Source organism: Gymnogyps californianus, chromosome 3, assembly GCF_018139145.2.
Source record: "Gymnogyps californianus isolate 813 chromosome 3, ASM1813914v2, whole genome shotgun sequence".
In the NCBI taxonomy this organism is placed as follows: Eukaryota; Metazoa; Chordata; class Aves; order Accipitriformes; family Cathartidae; genus Gymnogyps; species Gymnogyps californianus.
In genome coordinates, this window is record NC_059473.1 from 103,841,385 (window position 1) to 103,859,160 (window position 17,776).

Below are 17,776 nucleotides of genomic sequence, written 5' to 3' on the forward strand. Positions count from 1 at the left end.
CTTTAGGATGTTTTTGTGTTAGGCATCAAGAATGTAGGTATGAGTTGGTTGTCCAGGTTGAGTGGTCATACTAAATTTGTATGCTATGGTCAAATTGATGACTTAGATGGGTTTTTTTCCTTTGTTTCTTTGGGGTTTTTTTTGTTTGGTTGGTTTTGTTTTTAAAGTCAGATACATTAACTTAAGCAAATTAAAATAAATAATTGGTCAATGCCTTAGAAAAATTTCATTCTGGTCATAACATAATTGTAAGTATTGTTGAGAGCCACTGTGTGGCATTGTTTCTTGTTATTTCAGAAGAGTTGTAGGTGTTAAACTGATGGCAGTAACCTATGATGAGAAACAAAGCAGTAAAATATGCAACAGATAACTGTAGAAAAGACAGGAATTAATCATTTAAACTAATCCTTCATATGCATGTTTTTCCCCCCCAAACTGTGGTAGAATGAGTAACATAATTATTTTCACAACCGCCAGCAAGTCCAATCAAAATATGCTTTGTTGCATTTCTAATATGTACAACAGTAGGAAGAATAAATATTCCCGCTATTTGATTGAATTGTTTTTAATCTTAATGAACAAAGGAAACAACTGTCCAAACGGTATGGTTTAGAAATGTGCTTGTTTAATTTAATTGCATTTGTAGGCACTGATGTTTCAAGCTTGGTCTTAAAATCTCATTTGTTAATTCAGTAGTAGTTTAAATGTTTTCTTTACTATACAAACAAATAAAAATAAAGTATTTCAGTAAAAATCCTGTTTTATGCAATCAATATTTTAATAGTGTCATCTAGCCTTGTTACCTTGAATTAGGATATATGGCACAATTCAGCATCATTCTTTTTGTAAGCTTTTGTTTTACTGCTGTACCAAGATGATGTAATATGTGTGAGAACATAAGCTTACTTTTAATTACTGTCTCCTTTTGTGAAGCTTCTCTGTTGCATGTTTTTAAGTGCTAAAGTTTCTCAGGAGCTGAAATAATGGAATCACTAGTAAGGGGACTGGAGAACAATGACTGTCTTTTGTAGTACTTCTCTATCATAAAGATCTCTAGTAAATTCAAAGATAAAAATTGGACTAGCAGAGAAGAAAATGTATTCTTCGAAGTAGCATATTGGTTTTTGTAGGTCCAGATTAAGATCTTTCATGCAATTCGATCTTTAATGTGGCTCTTCAGGGCAGCAATCTTTTTCCCTGTGTTAAAGCAGGTGTGAATCATAAACAAGCCATTTTTAATTTAGCAGGTCCTGATCCTGTTGGTATATCTATACAACTTACTGGCTGTTGACATAAATCTGACCCCTCTTGCAGTCATTCATTGAGATAAATGCATTTTCTAGGCTGGTGTCTGAAGCATGCAGTTTTGGAAGGGACAGCTTGGGTTTTGATATACACCATCATCAAAATGGAAAGAACAATTCACTCCAGCTTGATGTTTGTAATATAATAAAGAACAATATGTTTCAGTTAGCCACAATAAGGGTGGGAGGGAGGAATTCAAAAAAGAAAGCCTGATGACTTTTGGTCAAGCTGTCAAGAAATTCTTGTGTTGTTCAGTTTGCAGCTTTCTGAAATGGACACTAATGGGCATTCACATTGTCAGATATGCCAGCAAGGATTTTCTTTCTGCCAGCAATGGCAGTGATGTTTGGACAGAATTTGAGGTAATTGTAGGCATGTATATAATTATGTAAGTGAGGCATATTTGTCTTATGCCACAGCAGAGCCAAGAAAGTATTTAGCAGGCAGTAAGTGGAAGAAGGTCAGGGAGAGGGTTATCATTCTTGACATTGATGTGTTCTCTCTTGTACTGCATAGCAGAAGCTGAGCTCTGAAGAGCATGCACTAAGCAATCCTTGTCCTTTTTTGATTGCTTGGACTTGACATTTAACATGTTTTCCTTTTATTACTGACGGTTCACATACAATCTAATTTAATGTATTTCAGAGTCCCTGAATATTTAAGTTCTCTAGTTTGTCCCTGGATAGCAGAATTTGTTTGCTGTCTCTCAAGCATTCTTTAGATTTTTAGACCAGTTCTAATTAAACTAGTTATCTAACTAAACTAGGCTAGTATTATGTAATGATTAGAATGATGGGGTTGAGGATTCAGAATAATATTTGACTCCGTTTCCAACTTTCTCTTTGCTTTTGGGGAGGTATTGCTTCTTAATGACAGATATATCAAATAAAGTCAATTATGAGTGAGTTTTGCATAGTGTTTTGTGATATTCTGATAGAATATTCTATAAGTTGTATCATCAGACCAAAGAAGTAGTGTATACAAAGTATTATACAAAGTATAAGCAGCTAGCAGAAAGAAAGCTTTTACCAAGTTATTAGAATCTGTTGAAGATAAAATACATAGTGTAATACCATATCTAACAGTTGCACAGAAAATGACTTTGAAGATTTTCTTTTGATCATAGTCTATTTAAAGTCTGTATGCTATTTAACTAATGATAGAAAGAGCTATATTACAAGCATGTTATTAGTATTGCTATACAGTCACTGTCATAAAACTGTTTCTGTGACTCAGAGAAATCTGCAAAAGTAACTTTATTCATACAGATCTAAGACTGCAGGCCTGTAACTCAACACACAGGAATGCTGAGTTCAACCAAAATACAAATTTTTTTCATAAACCTGAAGACAGGAAGTGAACCTCAAATTCATATTCACAGAATTGAGAAAGTACATTGCTATCTATTAGCAATTTAGTCACAATGTCTTTGTTAGGTGCTTATTTATTTAATAATGATGAGTTTGGAGTAGATCTTTTTGAATTTGATTTTCTATTCAAAAGTGAGAAGGGTAAGGAAATGCAGAAATAAGGCTTGGTTCACTTAAGTTGTGTCTGAACACTGGATTCTCAAATTAGTAAATAGAAGATGTTCCCCTTCACTTAATGCTGGAGCAAACAGACAGTTTGTGTGGATGCAGATCACAGCTATTTAGTACCTATACTCAAAGAAATTTTCCAGACATGGATACATTTATGGTATTGCGGAATACAGAGTGGTTGACCAAAAGAATGATACTAGGAGACGGCAACAAAACCAAAACCATTGAAGTTAATGATGATATCGTCATGCCTATTTGGAACACTACAGTTCCACATAATGACTGCACATGAAGTCCCTAGTGGCCACATGAAGTCACCATAACATCATTTGAAAGTTGATGATACTGGTAGAACATCAAAATTTGTAAATTCTGTGGTAGAAAATGCTGAAAATCTTTAAAGTACGTTTAGATATTTTCCTAAATTATACATTCCAGTACACAAAAGAACTACTTCAGGGAGATCCTGTAGCTTGCAACTGTTAAATAATTCTTTATGTGCTAATTAGAAAATATTTAGTTGAATAACTCTTGCATCAGTTGTTATGAAGACTGCACTTCATACATTGATAGCTGTATCATCACTCAGCATTAGAATGGCTTGCCATTATCACTGTTCATTCCTGAAAAAAGTGAAATGTAAGACTCAAGGGCACAGGACATAGAAAGAACATACAGAATTATGGAACGTATTTCCAGGAAAGAAAAAAAATGGCTCAGCAATCACAGTTTCAGTTGAAAGTATAAAAGCTATTTCAAACTTCTGTGTGCTTCATTAAGAAAAATATATTTACTTCAACTAAACCTTGAGCTGCAAAAAACTGACTGGAAGTGGGTGAAATGAGAAACACAAAATTCTTATGTGTGTATTTAAGATTTGTAAGGCATTTATATCTGAGTGATGAAAAGTAGATACATAAAGGTTTAGGGCATAAAGTTAAAATCCTGTCGGTATCACAATGCTTAAGCAGCATTATCTGAAAGAAAATTATATTTGCATAGAAAGACTAGGGTCTCAGTGAATAATATCAGATATTGTTTAGTGATGAACCATCTGGAACAACAGACTCCAAAATGTGAGATATCAGAGTAAAGCCAGATATGTAATTTCTGTACAAAACACTCTGTCAAGTTGCACTTACTGTCATCAAATGGGTTAGATTTCGTAAGAAGACAGTGAGAGTTGTAGCATTTAGTTATTTTTTCATACAAGTGAACTGAAGGACACAGTATCACATTCAGGAAAGTATTATTTTTGTCTGATTTTTACAGAATTTTGTGCTAATAAATTCTAAAGATCTGTTCTCACACATTGTCAAAATAATTTCCATTCTGTTCTGGCTTCTACACATCATATTTTAATAAAATATAGTAGTTACATATTTATGTTTCAGTAGTAACTTTAATTAATAAATGACTTCACGATTAAGATTATAAATTTTAAATTGATTTTTGATTTCAGATAAATTTTTTAATATTATAAGGGGAATGAGATTCTGTCATCAGACCATAAACCAACAAACTAATTCTGCTGGTCCTTCTGTTTGCAAAGAAAATCTTAAAAGCACGGAATTATTGAATCTAATCAGCAGTTTCTCAACTGTCTTGTTTGTTTGGAGCATTTTAGCTTAGATAGCAGAGATGATATTTAATTTTCAGTTGTACTGACTAACAAACTCAGATAAGCACCCAAGGAAAAAAAAGAAGTGATATGCACTTGGCAAAAAGCAGAAGCTAGTACTTCAGGTTGCCAAATTTAGGTGAACACATTTGAGAAATTACTAATAATGGAGAGTCTTTGTAAAACTAATCTTCTGTTTGCTAACACCCGGCTTAAAAATAGTTAATAACAGACTGTCCTGTCACACCTATGCAAAGATCTGGTTTTGGGTTAAGAGTACTAAATTTCAGATGTCTGAACTTCTTTACAGTCAATGGAGTTGTCTGAACATAAGGAACACCCTTGGCCTTTAGCTGCTGTTCGAGAAGGCTCTACCACCTAACCTCAGTAGTTCTGCTCATCTATTGTTGAAAAGACAGAATATGCATAAAGTGTATTCCCTCTTTCTCCATTTCCTTCACAAGGATAAGAAAGAAAAAAAAAAAGACTGTTTAATATACTAGAATTACCATACTGGTTGGAGACAATAAAATGTCATAGTATGTGATAGCAACATGACATAGTAATTGGTACACTCACAGTATATAATCTTTGTGTTTCAGTCATACCATTTGTATTATACAGGGCAGTTCTGAAAACGTCTGTGTTTTAAACAAAATTTCCGTTTAATGTTGAACTAAATTTTTAATGTTCTCTTAAAAAACCCAATGCTGTGGAAAGAATTCATAGAGCAGAGAATATCAATGAAGAGCTGTTGTCCACTTATCTATGTTTTTTCAATCTTTGTGTTTACTTTCCTCAGCTGTAGGCCTTGCTGCCTGTCCAGAACCAGTAATTCCTAGCAATGGGATCAAATCAGGAGATAGATATATGGTGAATGATGTTTTGTCATTTCAGTGTGAGCCAGGATATACATTACAGGTATTTCTTTCTTTCTTTTTTCTTTGAATTGTACACTGTGGAATAATTGCAACAAAATGGCAATAGACCCACCCAAAACCTATTTTAATGAAGAGTCTGTAGTGTGTCCATAGAGGTGATTTAAGTAGAGCCTATGTGAGTACTCCCACATTATAAAGCTATGAATGTGTAGCATGTCTGGCCCTCAGTAAATCTGGGCTGGCAAATCTTGTCTTAGATTAACATACCATCGAGCAGTAAAAACCATCAAAATGGACAAGGAAATAACATGGTTAAAATGTTTTTTCTAGAAAATTATTTTAGTACTATGCTTATTGAAACTGTACTGAGTTTTCCCATTTTTGGAAGTGGTTCCTCTAGGTGAAATTTTAACCACAGTGGTAGAAATACATCATGGGATTTCGTACTCTGCTCAGAAATTGTAGAATTTAGTTTCTAAAGCAAATTTTGTTCATGCTAGATCTACTCTTAAAAATCTTTCAAGGAAAGAAATATCACAGATTAGTTCCCAGATTGGGGGTGTTCACTGTTCACACACTGGTTTAGTTTCCTGTGGTAGACATGTTATTGAGCTGCTGTTTGTAAATGTCACAGAACTATGTAAATCTAAGACTGAAAGCTTTTTTCTTCCTTCATTAGTTCCTCTAATTCATTTACATATATTCCACCACTGGTGCGATACATTGAAAACATTTGAGTTCAGAATCTTTTCGGTAGTAATAAGTCCCACTCAAGACAATGTAAAAGCATACAACTATATCAGAGAAAGCAAAGCATCACAGCTTTTGCTCCAGAGAAGGATAAAGTCATAGCTCCCTGTCTGATGTTTGCCAGTTCAGTGCTCCCTCAGCATATATAGGCTTATTCTTTTGTCTCAGTATTCCTTACCATTCTCCTAAAATTCAGACGGGATTCAGACTGAACATTTTAGCTCTAGGCTGGCTGTGGGAACACCTGCACTTGAAAAATCTCTCTAAGTAATCAGCAATATGCTTACCTTTTCAGTCATGTATTACAGATATAGGGTCAAGTCTTTAACCTAATCCATGCTCTTTACATTTATAGCATGACTTGAAACAGCCTGTATCAGAAGCATCCCATATCCGTAACAAAAAAGGCAGTTTGCATTGTGACACTTTGTTTTGGAGGTGAATTCAGAAGAAAAAAGTTGAGGAGGTAGATATACAAAAGAATGTGCATTTGGCCTCAAGGCTAGAAAATAAGCCCAAGCATTTCCACTAGTACAGATGTAGCTTTGTATGTTCTTATAGTCCGTTTTTGTATGCATTGAGCCAAATTTATTATTATTAATCCCTAGACTCAGGACATTCTATTTCAATGCAGAATCTGTCTGGAAGTCAGCCTATAATAAACTTGATTACACAACAATAAATATAATCATATTTTAAAACCTGTTGGATTAAATGCAAAGTAATATCTTTTTTGCTTCTTTGAGAAAGATTCCTATTTTGAATATTTGTAGAAAAGCTGTGTGGAATTCTTTATGTATTTTTATTCAGTTCAAGCCTATGGTGAAAGGATCAGGATCTGACGGTGATGCTGGTAGGGCTGTCATATAACTGCCGTTCATATAATTGCCAATAGGTGCTTAGCACCTCATTGCTGTGATCCAGGCCACTGCTTCTGAGCCGTTAAGACTGAAATATATATAGGCGAACAACTGATTGTTGGGTAAGCTTATAGCAGGGATCTGATAGAAAACAGTGAAAAACTTACCCTATACTAACTGTTTCCTCTGGAGATAGAATAGCATCTAATCCAATTTATTCCATCTAAAAGCCAGCTATCTAATCTGAATCAGCTGTTTAGGCTCTCATTGTGACACTAAACAGCCACACACCTCCAAGGGCTGATTCATACTAAGATTTTGTGCTAGGACAGGTACCTTACTGTGAAAGTATTGTCTTTCTTCACTGATTAGGTGAAGGTTAATCAAAGGTTAACATGGATATCTAACTTTAAACTGCTTAGGTTTGGTGGGTTGACTCCTACTTGTATTGCCCATCATATTGCATGCTCTTGCTACTTTTTCAACTATGAAACGTTCGAATTTTGCATATGAAAAAAGAGGATGATTCCATTTTTATGTCACAGATTAGAAACAGATAAACCCTCAAGATACAGCATCATTGAATTTTCTGTCTGTACCTAAAATAGTACTGCTGAAATATTGAGGTGGAGTGATAACAGTAGAATATGAATACTTCAGAAGTAGTTGGAATGAGTACAGGAAACCTTTTGAAGATACACATGGTTAGCCCTGATTTGATGTTTTGGATCTATTTTTACTTAGAAAAAAATCAGAAATGTGAGTTCATAAATACAATATTAGTATAAAACAATCATGTATTTGTGTGGAAGACATCTGCACATAAGAAACTGATCTATGTTAATGCTAAACTTTAATACACTGTGTATATCACTCACAAAACCACACGATGTCTTTTGTCTGTATGGAGGTCTTTTCTGTAGTCCTTGACTATGACTAACTACATTTTTGGTTTTTATAGGGATTCTATAATGAAATGCTTTCTTAAAATTTCATAGCATATTGTTCCTTAACTGTACTTCTTACCTCTATTTCCATACATATACAAATTTAATCCTAACTTTGGAATCTGATTTATATAAAAACTAGTTTCATGATGTTGTCTAAAGTGTAAAACAAAAGACCTTCAATATCCAAATTCAATAGAAAACAGTTTGAATCTTTTCAAAATATTAATGAGGATTTCTATACTGTATGGACTCTGCTGTAAGAAAGTGTGTACACATGTATGTATAGTATGTTGCTCAAACAGGACAAGTAAAAATGGCTCCAAATTAAAAAGAAATAATAATGAAAATAAGGTTCTGTGAGGCACAGTATGTTTGCTATTCAACAGGTATAGATCAGCATAACTTTGCAGATCCTTTTTTTTTTTTCCACTCTAGCTGTGAATTTACCTTCAGTCTTTAGAGAACATATTCACAGCTAGCAATAACAATCAGGTGTGGATTAGTTTATAATTGAGACTTACCAGAAAAGTCATAGAGCTCAAACTACTACCTGGAGATGCATAAGAAAGGTAATTGCTAGCTGTAGGATTAAGTGTCTCCCCCCCAGGAGGGGACTTTAAAAGACTGAAATTAGAGCGTGCTCTTGTTGGGAAGAGGCTTGAAGCCAGAAGAATCATTTAATTTTATTTTTCAAAAGATCTTTTATAGGCCATTTTACTTTTTTTCCCTGACTGTGGTAGTTAAATTATGGCTTCCCCCGACTCACATCAGAGACATGCAATCATAGAAGACTAGGAAGAGAGAATAAAATAAAACAGGGAATATTGCATTAAGTAAATTATTCAAAACCTCATCCATTTTGCAAGTAACTAAGATGACACAATAAGTGCATGCACATTTTCCCTTTAAAATAAAAAGCTTCCTTAAAAAAAAAAGTATTTTATTGAATTGTTATCAATTTTGTAGTATTTTTATAAGAAAAAGACTAATTTAATTTTTCATAATTTTAATGAAACTGATTTTTTTTCCTTCCAAGCCATTTTTTAGAAATGCGTCAGTTTGTCTTTCAGAAGCTGATTGTCTAAATATACTTAACTAAATGACTAATTAAAGTAGTTGTATTCCATACAGTTCCATATAATTCTATATGAACTTTATTCAAGGTAGTGTGTGTAGTTTCTTTTTTGTAAACATACCAAATGATGCAGAAGTAATTTCATCAAATGGATTGTCCTTTACTGTAGTTTACTTATTCTATCTTTTTCTTATTTTTATGGGATTTTGATTGCTATGGACAAATAATATTTAAATAAGTCTTCATATTATATTGATAAAATGTGCTACCTTACTAAATATTAGACTCTTAATACACTTGATAAAAATAAACAAGAGATGTTAAGTGACTCACCCAAGTTTGTGTACCCAAATGATTAAACCAGGAACTAAACCTTGCTCTCAGTCCCATGTCTCAATCTTTATATCAGACTCTCTCACTCCTGCCAGTTTATTCAGCTTTCACATTCCAACAGCAGAATGCATAACCTGAGTTCCTCAGAGAACAGAATTGACAAAAAAAGACTTTTGTTTAAGCTACTGTTAAGTTTTCAGCTTGAACTGTTACCAGTGCAAGCAAAGGTGGGAGCATTCTGCAGTTGGTCCTGGGCAGCCACCCTGAAGTATGTGGGAGTAGGCTTTGCAGGTTACAGCCACATCATTTTTCACTTCCAGCTGCCACAGGATTCTTCTTGGTTCTTGTGACGTTTCTTAAAAATAGGCAGAGTAAATTAAACATGACAGCTAAATAAACAGGCACTTGTACTTTTATAGCTGTCTGCCAAGATGTTGCATGTATGCAGTGGGTCATGTTGTGAGGCCATGTGAGAGTTCAAGGCCTGCTGGTAATTGTGGATGACTGTCTTGGCGTGGTCCACATCCATACCATCTGTAGCAAGCAGATGTGGAACAAATTCCTCTCTGTGTCTGTACTGCTCACTCAGAGCAATGGTCGATTCACTCAGATTGCAGCCTGAAAATGAACTAGTATGCTTACACTGTGGATGAGAACCCTGGAATTGAAATAGGGAGTGAACCAATTTGACCATATGAATGCATGTAGTCAGCTGCTTCTGTCTTGTAATCAGCCTTATATTTAGTCAAAAATGTGAAAAAGCTTTCAAGTTATCAAAGGAAGAGTGTTTTAGATCATTTATCAAGTAGAAAAATAAGAACATAAAGCCTGAAGTATTTGAAAATAGAGTTTAACAAATTCATAAAAATAATTATAATGCAGTTGGTTCATATAAGAAAAGACACAGATAAGAAGATCCAGGAGGTACTCTGTAGCTCTGCCTTCCTGGAAAGTCCCATAATGAGTATCTGTAATCTAATATTTTACACTTTCCAAACAGGGCCGTTCTCATATTTCTTGTATGCCAGGAACAGTTCGACGCTGGAACTATCCATCTCCTCTCTGCATTGGTATGGATACTTACTTGTTTTCAGTGTGTTCCACACATCAGTCAGAAGAAACTCCTGGCTTTGTCATGCCTATTGTTCCTTCACTTAATTCTGTTTCATTCAAAAGTTTTTTGGGTTTCCACTTGTATCTATGAAATACGGAAAAATTACAATAAAATTTTTCTTTATGTATAATGTATATGCTACTTAAAAAAATATTGTGTGAGTGGGTAAAGGAGGAAACCCAGATGTTTACCGTTGTTTAGCTTGTCCTGAATACTCTGAATCTGGCTGAGTCTTCTTCAGGAAGGAGAGGAAATTAACATATTCCTTTTGCAGCATGCTCAGCTTGGAGAACCTTCTCAAGAACAAGGCAGGTCATGCAGGGAGCCTAGGAGACTTCTCAAAGAAGCAGGAGGTCTGTCTGCAGTGGAGAGCAGCTCTGAAACCAAGCCTTCAGGGGTGGTGGAATGAAAAAGAGTTTTAGGGATCCAGAAAAGGCTGGCTCTTTTCATCTGAGAAAGCTGTTAAACAATGCTGAGTTAAAAAGAAAAGCTAAAAAGAATTTCCCTTTTAAGCACACTAAGACCTTACCCAACAGATCTGAGTGTTCGCTATGTAGATAATAATCTTGTTCTGCCGTATTGCTTCTTGATTAAACAAAATTTAAGAAAGTCAAGATTCTGCTGTCTTTTGGCATGCTTATTTCAAGAAAAAGCAGGAATGCAGGGGAGAGAAGCACAGCTCCATCATAACATTCTGTCACTTCAGCTTTGAAATACATTCTTCAGTGAATGCTTCTAACTTTAATATTCAGTCTGCAAAAGCTGTTCCTTTTAGCTTCATATCTAAGAGGAATTTAAAAGATTGGGATGATATCGAGCAATATTAACGTGAAATGGTTTTAAAGATTCCTTGTCAAGTTGGGCTTATATATTATTTTGTATTGTCAACTTCTACAGCAGCAGTCACTTCCGATTAACACGAAAGCAGTGCAGTTCCTTTAAATCAATTTTAAAAATGGAAAATTTATTCAGGAAGGTGTATTTTGGGGTTTGAGTGGGGAGGGGGTTTGTGCTAATCTTATGTTTCTCCTTGTATATTAAATATAGTTCCTATTTGCAAACATTGTGCTCATTGATTTTATTTTTTCCTTTAGTTCATTAATTTTTGCTGTCCTGGAAGCTAAAATACCCACAAGAAAACAAACCCTTAAAGCATGACCCTCCCTCCCCAGCCTCCAACCCTTAAAATATTGATTTTTCTAGAAATGCAAACTAAAATCTGTTCTTTTCACTAAATAATGTATTTAGCATTGCAGGGAGGTAGAGATATTTGAGAAGCTAGAGACTGATTTCTCAGCTTTTTAGTGGAGTTCTTCCTATTTTGATTCAATTTCTTGTGTGGTCTAACCAGTAGATTATTTTCATTTTTTCAGTACAATTATCACAATGCACAGTATCACAGTATCACAATTCTGTTACCAGATCATACATCACTGTAATACCTGGCATGAAGACTCATAGGCTTTAAATTAATGATTCCTCAAATAAATATAAATTACAAGATTTTAATTTGATTTCTTTAAGTTATTCTTCCTTCATATTATTGTCCTAGCAAAGGGGTAAACTCAGCCACTTCTTTACAAGTTGCTTCACGTATTTATAGTTTAGCTTTATGTCATCCTAAATGATGCAAATGGCCTTTCAATCTCCAAACACATGAATTTGCTGAAGAAAAGCATACAGCTAGTAAGCAAAGAATAATTCTGTTATGCAGCTAGTCTATCCTCTTTCTGAATTAAAGAAAGAACTGTGGTGCGGTTTTTTGGTTTTTTTGTTTTTAAACTCAAGTGTGGTTTTAGCTATATTAACTAGTAGATGTGCAGCTGTGTCAGGGATCAGTGTCATAATTCAGTTTAATTCCAGATTTGTTCCTCTGATTATGAAGCCTATCTCAACATAACACCAGACATTTTTAACTGTAATTGGCAAGCTGAGACAATGGGTTACCCAGTCTATATGTGCAACTACACATTTGCAGTAAAATCACAGTGAACGTATTGCATTAAGTAAGCATTTTGCTCTAACTCAAATTCTTTTTTTTTTTTTCCCCCTCCTTCGTGAGGAATGTTTTGACTGTGATACATTTCACTGCTTGAGGGTCATGGGGATAAAATGGAAAATCTGTTTTTGAATTAATCATATGTCAAATATTAAGAAATAATATTATTAAAAGATACAGTGACTTTCTTTTTTTTTTTAATAGCTAAATGTGGTGGAACACTGACAAAGATGGGTGGTGTGATCCTGAGCCCAGGTTTTCCTGGAAATTACCCTAGTAACTTAGATTGTACATGGAAAATTTTATTGCCTATTGGATATGGTAAGTAAACTTACATTTGAAGAGCAATTATTTGTAATTATCAGATTTAAATATATATAAGAATTCTAATTTCCGGTATGAAATAGATTTTATCCAGTGAATGTATTGTGAACCCCTTACATAATTATGCACTGTCTTTTGATTTGAAAATGGTTGGCAATTTAAAAATATATCTTTGTCAAAGCAACTTGTTATTTGTAAAACTCAGCCTGTCTCGAAAACTGATTTCAGAGCAAATGAAATCTGCTGCATGAAGATACATCAGATGAAATAGATAATGTAACTTCTAAATTAATTAGTGGTCTTCTGCTTAATGTCCTTTCATTGTCCCCCAAGTGACTTTTTAACGGTATTTCTTATGGTCTATGAAAATGGACAAAACCTCATTTCTACCACTATGAATTTGGTTAAAAACATTCTAAAACTATATTCCAAATCCTAGGTAACAGTTGCCAACTTAGAAACTTTCTAGGTTTGCATTAAAACTATTGTCATACAGAAAATATCTTCACAAATAAATAATAATTAGGTTGAGAAGGTAATAATGGATAATAAGGGATCTATAAGTGCATGTATAAACACAATCTTCTATCATTATCAGAAATAAAAGAGGAATAAGTTTTCTTGCTGTGAAACATTATGCCCCATACTGTGAACTCGATGCTAGTGCTCAAATAAGAAAATTAACTTTAAAAGCTTATTATTAAATTCGCTATACCCATCTCTGGAAATGAATTTATTTTCTGTGCTTTCCATTTGCATTCATAAGAGGGATTTTTGTAGTAAGATGTACTACTTAGCTAGAGTGTATTTTACTAAATCTGTTTGTAGAAATACTGTGCTACTATTCAGAATAGTGCCCTCTGTCAGTGCGTACCTGGTAAAACTGATCCATCATAGTTATGGATAGCCTTAGTAGCCTTAGATATCCTTATAGCCTTAGGATGACCATAGACAGGACATCCTTGGCTGATTTTGGCATTCTACAGCTACGTTTGCAGAAAATATAAATGATAAGCAACTGTTCTTGAGCGATGTCATCCTAATTGGGTTACTACAACACTGTCTTTTAAAAATAGCCCTTCATATTTCTCCGAGTTGCTCTTTTTCTTTAAGCTTTTCCATGTAGACAATGTTTCATAAATTAATTATGCAAGAGTGTCTTGTATCCTATTATTATCCCTCTCACTTCTCAGAATGTCTTTGGTAGTGGTAATCCTATAAATAGAAAAGATTATGGTTTTGTTTGGCAAGGGATTTAAGAGGTACAAGGTGTTCATACCATTGATCTATCATTCCTTTCAAAAATACTAGAAGAGGACATTTTTTACCATAAAGTTGCTACAGGGATCTTTTTCCCAAAGTGTTTGTCAAATAAGCCACAGAGAATGTCTTTATACCAGGTTTAAAAATTGTGATTGATGTGATGTTTCACAGAGAACTTCCACTGCAAAATCTTGGATACTATTTTAATTACAAGTATAAGCTTGTCTACGTAAGAGCTGTTTGTCTACATTCATCCTATTGTATCAAAATAAATACATGAAATCACTGAAATATAGAAAATATTTCCAAAACTGAATAATGCTCCAGGAGTTTTTTTGGAAGGATTTTAATGTGATACTGAATGAGTTAGAGATTAGCACTGTGAACAAAAACTGATCAAGAGGACACTCATGAACAAGTAATGATTGATTCAAATTCTGCTGAAATAGTTAACCTCACAGTGACTTCATCTCTCAGTAAGTATTCATTTATTCTCATCCATTTATTCCAACTTTGTAACTGAATGAAGCCCATGATATTATTGACTTCGTGCAAGCACACAGGTGTGCTTAAAGTCCAACAATAAAATTGTGGGAGCTAAATGTGTCATAAAGTATAGTGCTCTCTTCATTACATGAAAATATACTGATCATGTAAAAGAAGACGCTACTAAAATCCAAACATTTTAAATTGATGGAAAATACATGTTTTCAAGTGAGTTGCAGTGATTTTGCAATGATTTCAGGTAGCTGTTAATTGGTTAACGTTTGTAAAAAAAGATTAGCTCAGCTTGGAATTCTCATTATTTAGAGTCTATTCAAGTGAGAGAAGAAATCCTGTTGAGATTGGAGCAGGAAGTAGTATAATTATAGCTTGACCGGGTAATGATTTATTTTCTGTAGCTATCAATTTTATTCTGTATAATTTTATGTAAGAAATTATTTAGTGTAGAAAACTTTTTCTTTGACATATCAAATTGACAATTGTAAGTTGTATAAATTTAGAGTTAAGACTTGAGTGACACATACAGTGTGTCCTCTAATTGAAATTAGCATCTTCAAAAAACCTTTAGGAAAAAAATATGCTTGTTTGTGTTTAAAATGTGGTTATTTTAGGCAGTTTAAATTTTTTGAAGTTACTGGTAAATCTACTTCTTACTTTTAAAATACAAAGCTTTTCTATACTGAATATTTACAACTAGTTGTATAAATTCCTTCTCAGTAATTAAATAAGAATGATTCAATTTTAAAGGTACTCCATGGCTCATCAGAGACTATTTCAGAACAGTAGGCTACTTTTATTTAAATACCTAAACACTGATTTTGGGTCTATATACATATGTCAAATTCAATTATCTGCTTGTCACTTTAGCAACATAAGTATAATATTAAGCAGCTGCTCAATTCTGTAGAATTTCTATGCTGCTGACATCCAGTCTCTGGTGAGAATCACTAAACGCTGATGCTGAAGTCAAGATGTTTCCCAGCTGCTTGGTGTCCTAGCTCAGCTTAAATCCCGAGAGCATTGTAAAAGTAGTGACTTCACTCAAGTCAAACTAACCGTATCAGACATCTTACAAGAGATGGCTGATATTGATAGTTCGATATGTTCTGTATGTGCCTCTCTATTGATAGCACTGGAGTAAGTTTTCTTACTCAGCAGCTGTAATACTTGTTTTCATATCTCCCACTCTGCATAGGTCAGAGAAGGTACTAGAGCTAAATATCCCATATTCTTATGAGTGCTCTATAACAACCAGTTTATTTGGTAGCTTATTTAATTTCTCCTGTAGAAAAAAAATATCCCTTTTAAACAAGTGATTAGATGTCAAACCACAGAGGCAAAGAAATGAGCTATAGAGCAAGACTGAGTGAATTATTTACCCTGGTGATTAATCTATAAGGTGCTTTCCTCCTGTCTCTACTGCTCAATAAGAATGTCAAGCAGAGAGTTAAGGCATTGAATATTTCACACTGCTTTGTTGGCTCATTCAGTAATTCTGTTTTATTCCATTCCAGCTAGTTCTTCATAGTCTACTAGAGCAAGGTTAGGCCCAAGCAGTGTGGTTGCAAGTTACTTGGTACTACTTGACTTTTGAACCAGGGGTTCATCCCCCATCCCTCTTTTGATATTATATATACACATAATTTGAGATGACTGAATTCCAAGTCCTTAGTCCACATGAAGTAGTGCCAGAATTTGAAAACAGCTCTTCCCATGAGATTACGCTTATACTTCTGACTGTTCAGCATTTTGGGAGTCATCTCTCTCCCTTTCATTTTGTGAGAAAGGCCTGGTTCAACCACCTTGACTTCTGGAGAGAGTTTGTGGTAAAGGATGCTGAGTAAGTAGCTGTCACCAGTCTGGAGTTCAGTGCATCTTACAGTGCTGCATACAGAGTAGAATGGCTCGGAAGACACACTGGCCCAAGCTGGAGGGAAGAAGAGGCAAATATCGGTGACTTGGGTCAGGGAAAAACAAGGTAGAGTAGATAGTTGGAACTAGGTAGGTAAACTTCTGCCTCTGGAAGGTTACTCTGTTAGTAACCTTCCTGGGTGCCAAGCTGATCCTGAGCCTCTACGAGAGGCCTGGCCCAGCTACAGTAATGCTCTTTTGGCAGAGTCCTGACCATGCCGTCATACAGCAGGATTTGTGGTGTGCCCCTCCCTTGAGTGTTTCTGTTGGCTGGTTTAGGAACCTGACAAATATCTGGTTGTTGACTTTGTGACTTCCTTCATTGGTCCCTTCATGTGTGGTTATGGTATTTATTGGGAACCAAAAAATTAGAAGCTCCAACTCTTGCAATACTTAGTGGCTATTTCCTTAATTTAAGCATCCCACTTTGCATGGTGACTAATATATAAAAATAGTGCCTATAACAATTATTATGACATCTTTTTTTTGTATTTGCATGCTGTAGCATTAAGCAACATGAGTTATAAAATCTCTGGTTTTAATTTTTCTTTCTTTCTCAATGCTGCAGGTGCACACATTCAGTTTCTGAATTTCTCTACTGAAGCAAATCATGATTTCCTTGAAATTCAGAATGGGCCTTACCACACCAGCTCTATGATCGGCCAGTTTAGTGGAATGGAACTCCCATCACCCTTGCTAAGTACTACTCATGAAACACTTGTCCATTTTTACAGTGATCACTCAGAAAACAGGCAAGGTTTTAAGTTGACATACCAAGGTAAGTAGGAACTAGCACAATGAACTTTATGGTTAAGAAGGAAAAATAAAAATTTTAATTTATTTTTTTTTAATTTTAAAAAATCTGTTAGCCATATACCATATAGCATTTTTGAATCTGTGGATTATTTAATCCATAGGTTCAACTTTTTTACAACTGAAATTGTGTTGAAATGGAATCTTTATTTTACTGATGTAAAAACCTGAAACCAAAGTTATGTCATTTGCCAAAGGTCACATAGCTGATAGCCCTTTCCATCCCATTAAGGTGTACTGTTACTGAACAATACTGCTAATATTCACTGTCTTGTTTTCCAATTTATTTAATCTTGTGATACTTAATGTAATAAATGAGGATTTCAAAATATAGTATGAGTTATTTTAAATATTCAGGTGAAAATTTTTATAATTCTTATGTTATATTTTTGCAGTCTAGACTTATGTAAAAATTAACAGGAAATGAAAAGACACCAGCTAACACTCATTCTGTATTTGTATTTTCAAATACATATATTGAGTATTTGAACATGTGAACTTTTTGTGGTCTTCTACTGTTGACTTTTTTCTT

The 17,776-nt window shown here is 34.4% G+C and overlaps 1 protein-coding gene across 1 annotated transcript in view; it reads left to right on the forward strand.

The window, feature by feature from the left end:
• Window positions 1-17,776, forward strand: part of CSMD1 (CUB and Sushi multiple domains 1) — a 1,238,313-nt gene that overhangs the window by 1,061,855 nt on the left and 158,682 nt on the right. Inside the window, 4 exon segments of the mRNA XM_050893357.1 lie at window positions 5,270-5,388; window positions 10,317-10,386; window positions 12,634-12,750; window positions 17,000-17,209. Coding sequence (XP_050749314.1) covers window positions 5,270-5,388; window positions 10,317-10,386; window positions 12,634-12,750; window positions 17,000-17,209 — 516 coding nt within the window.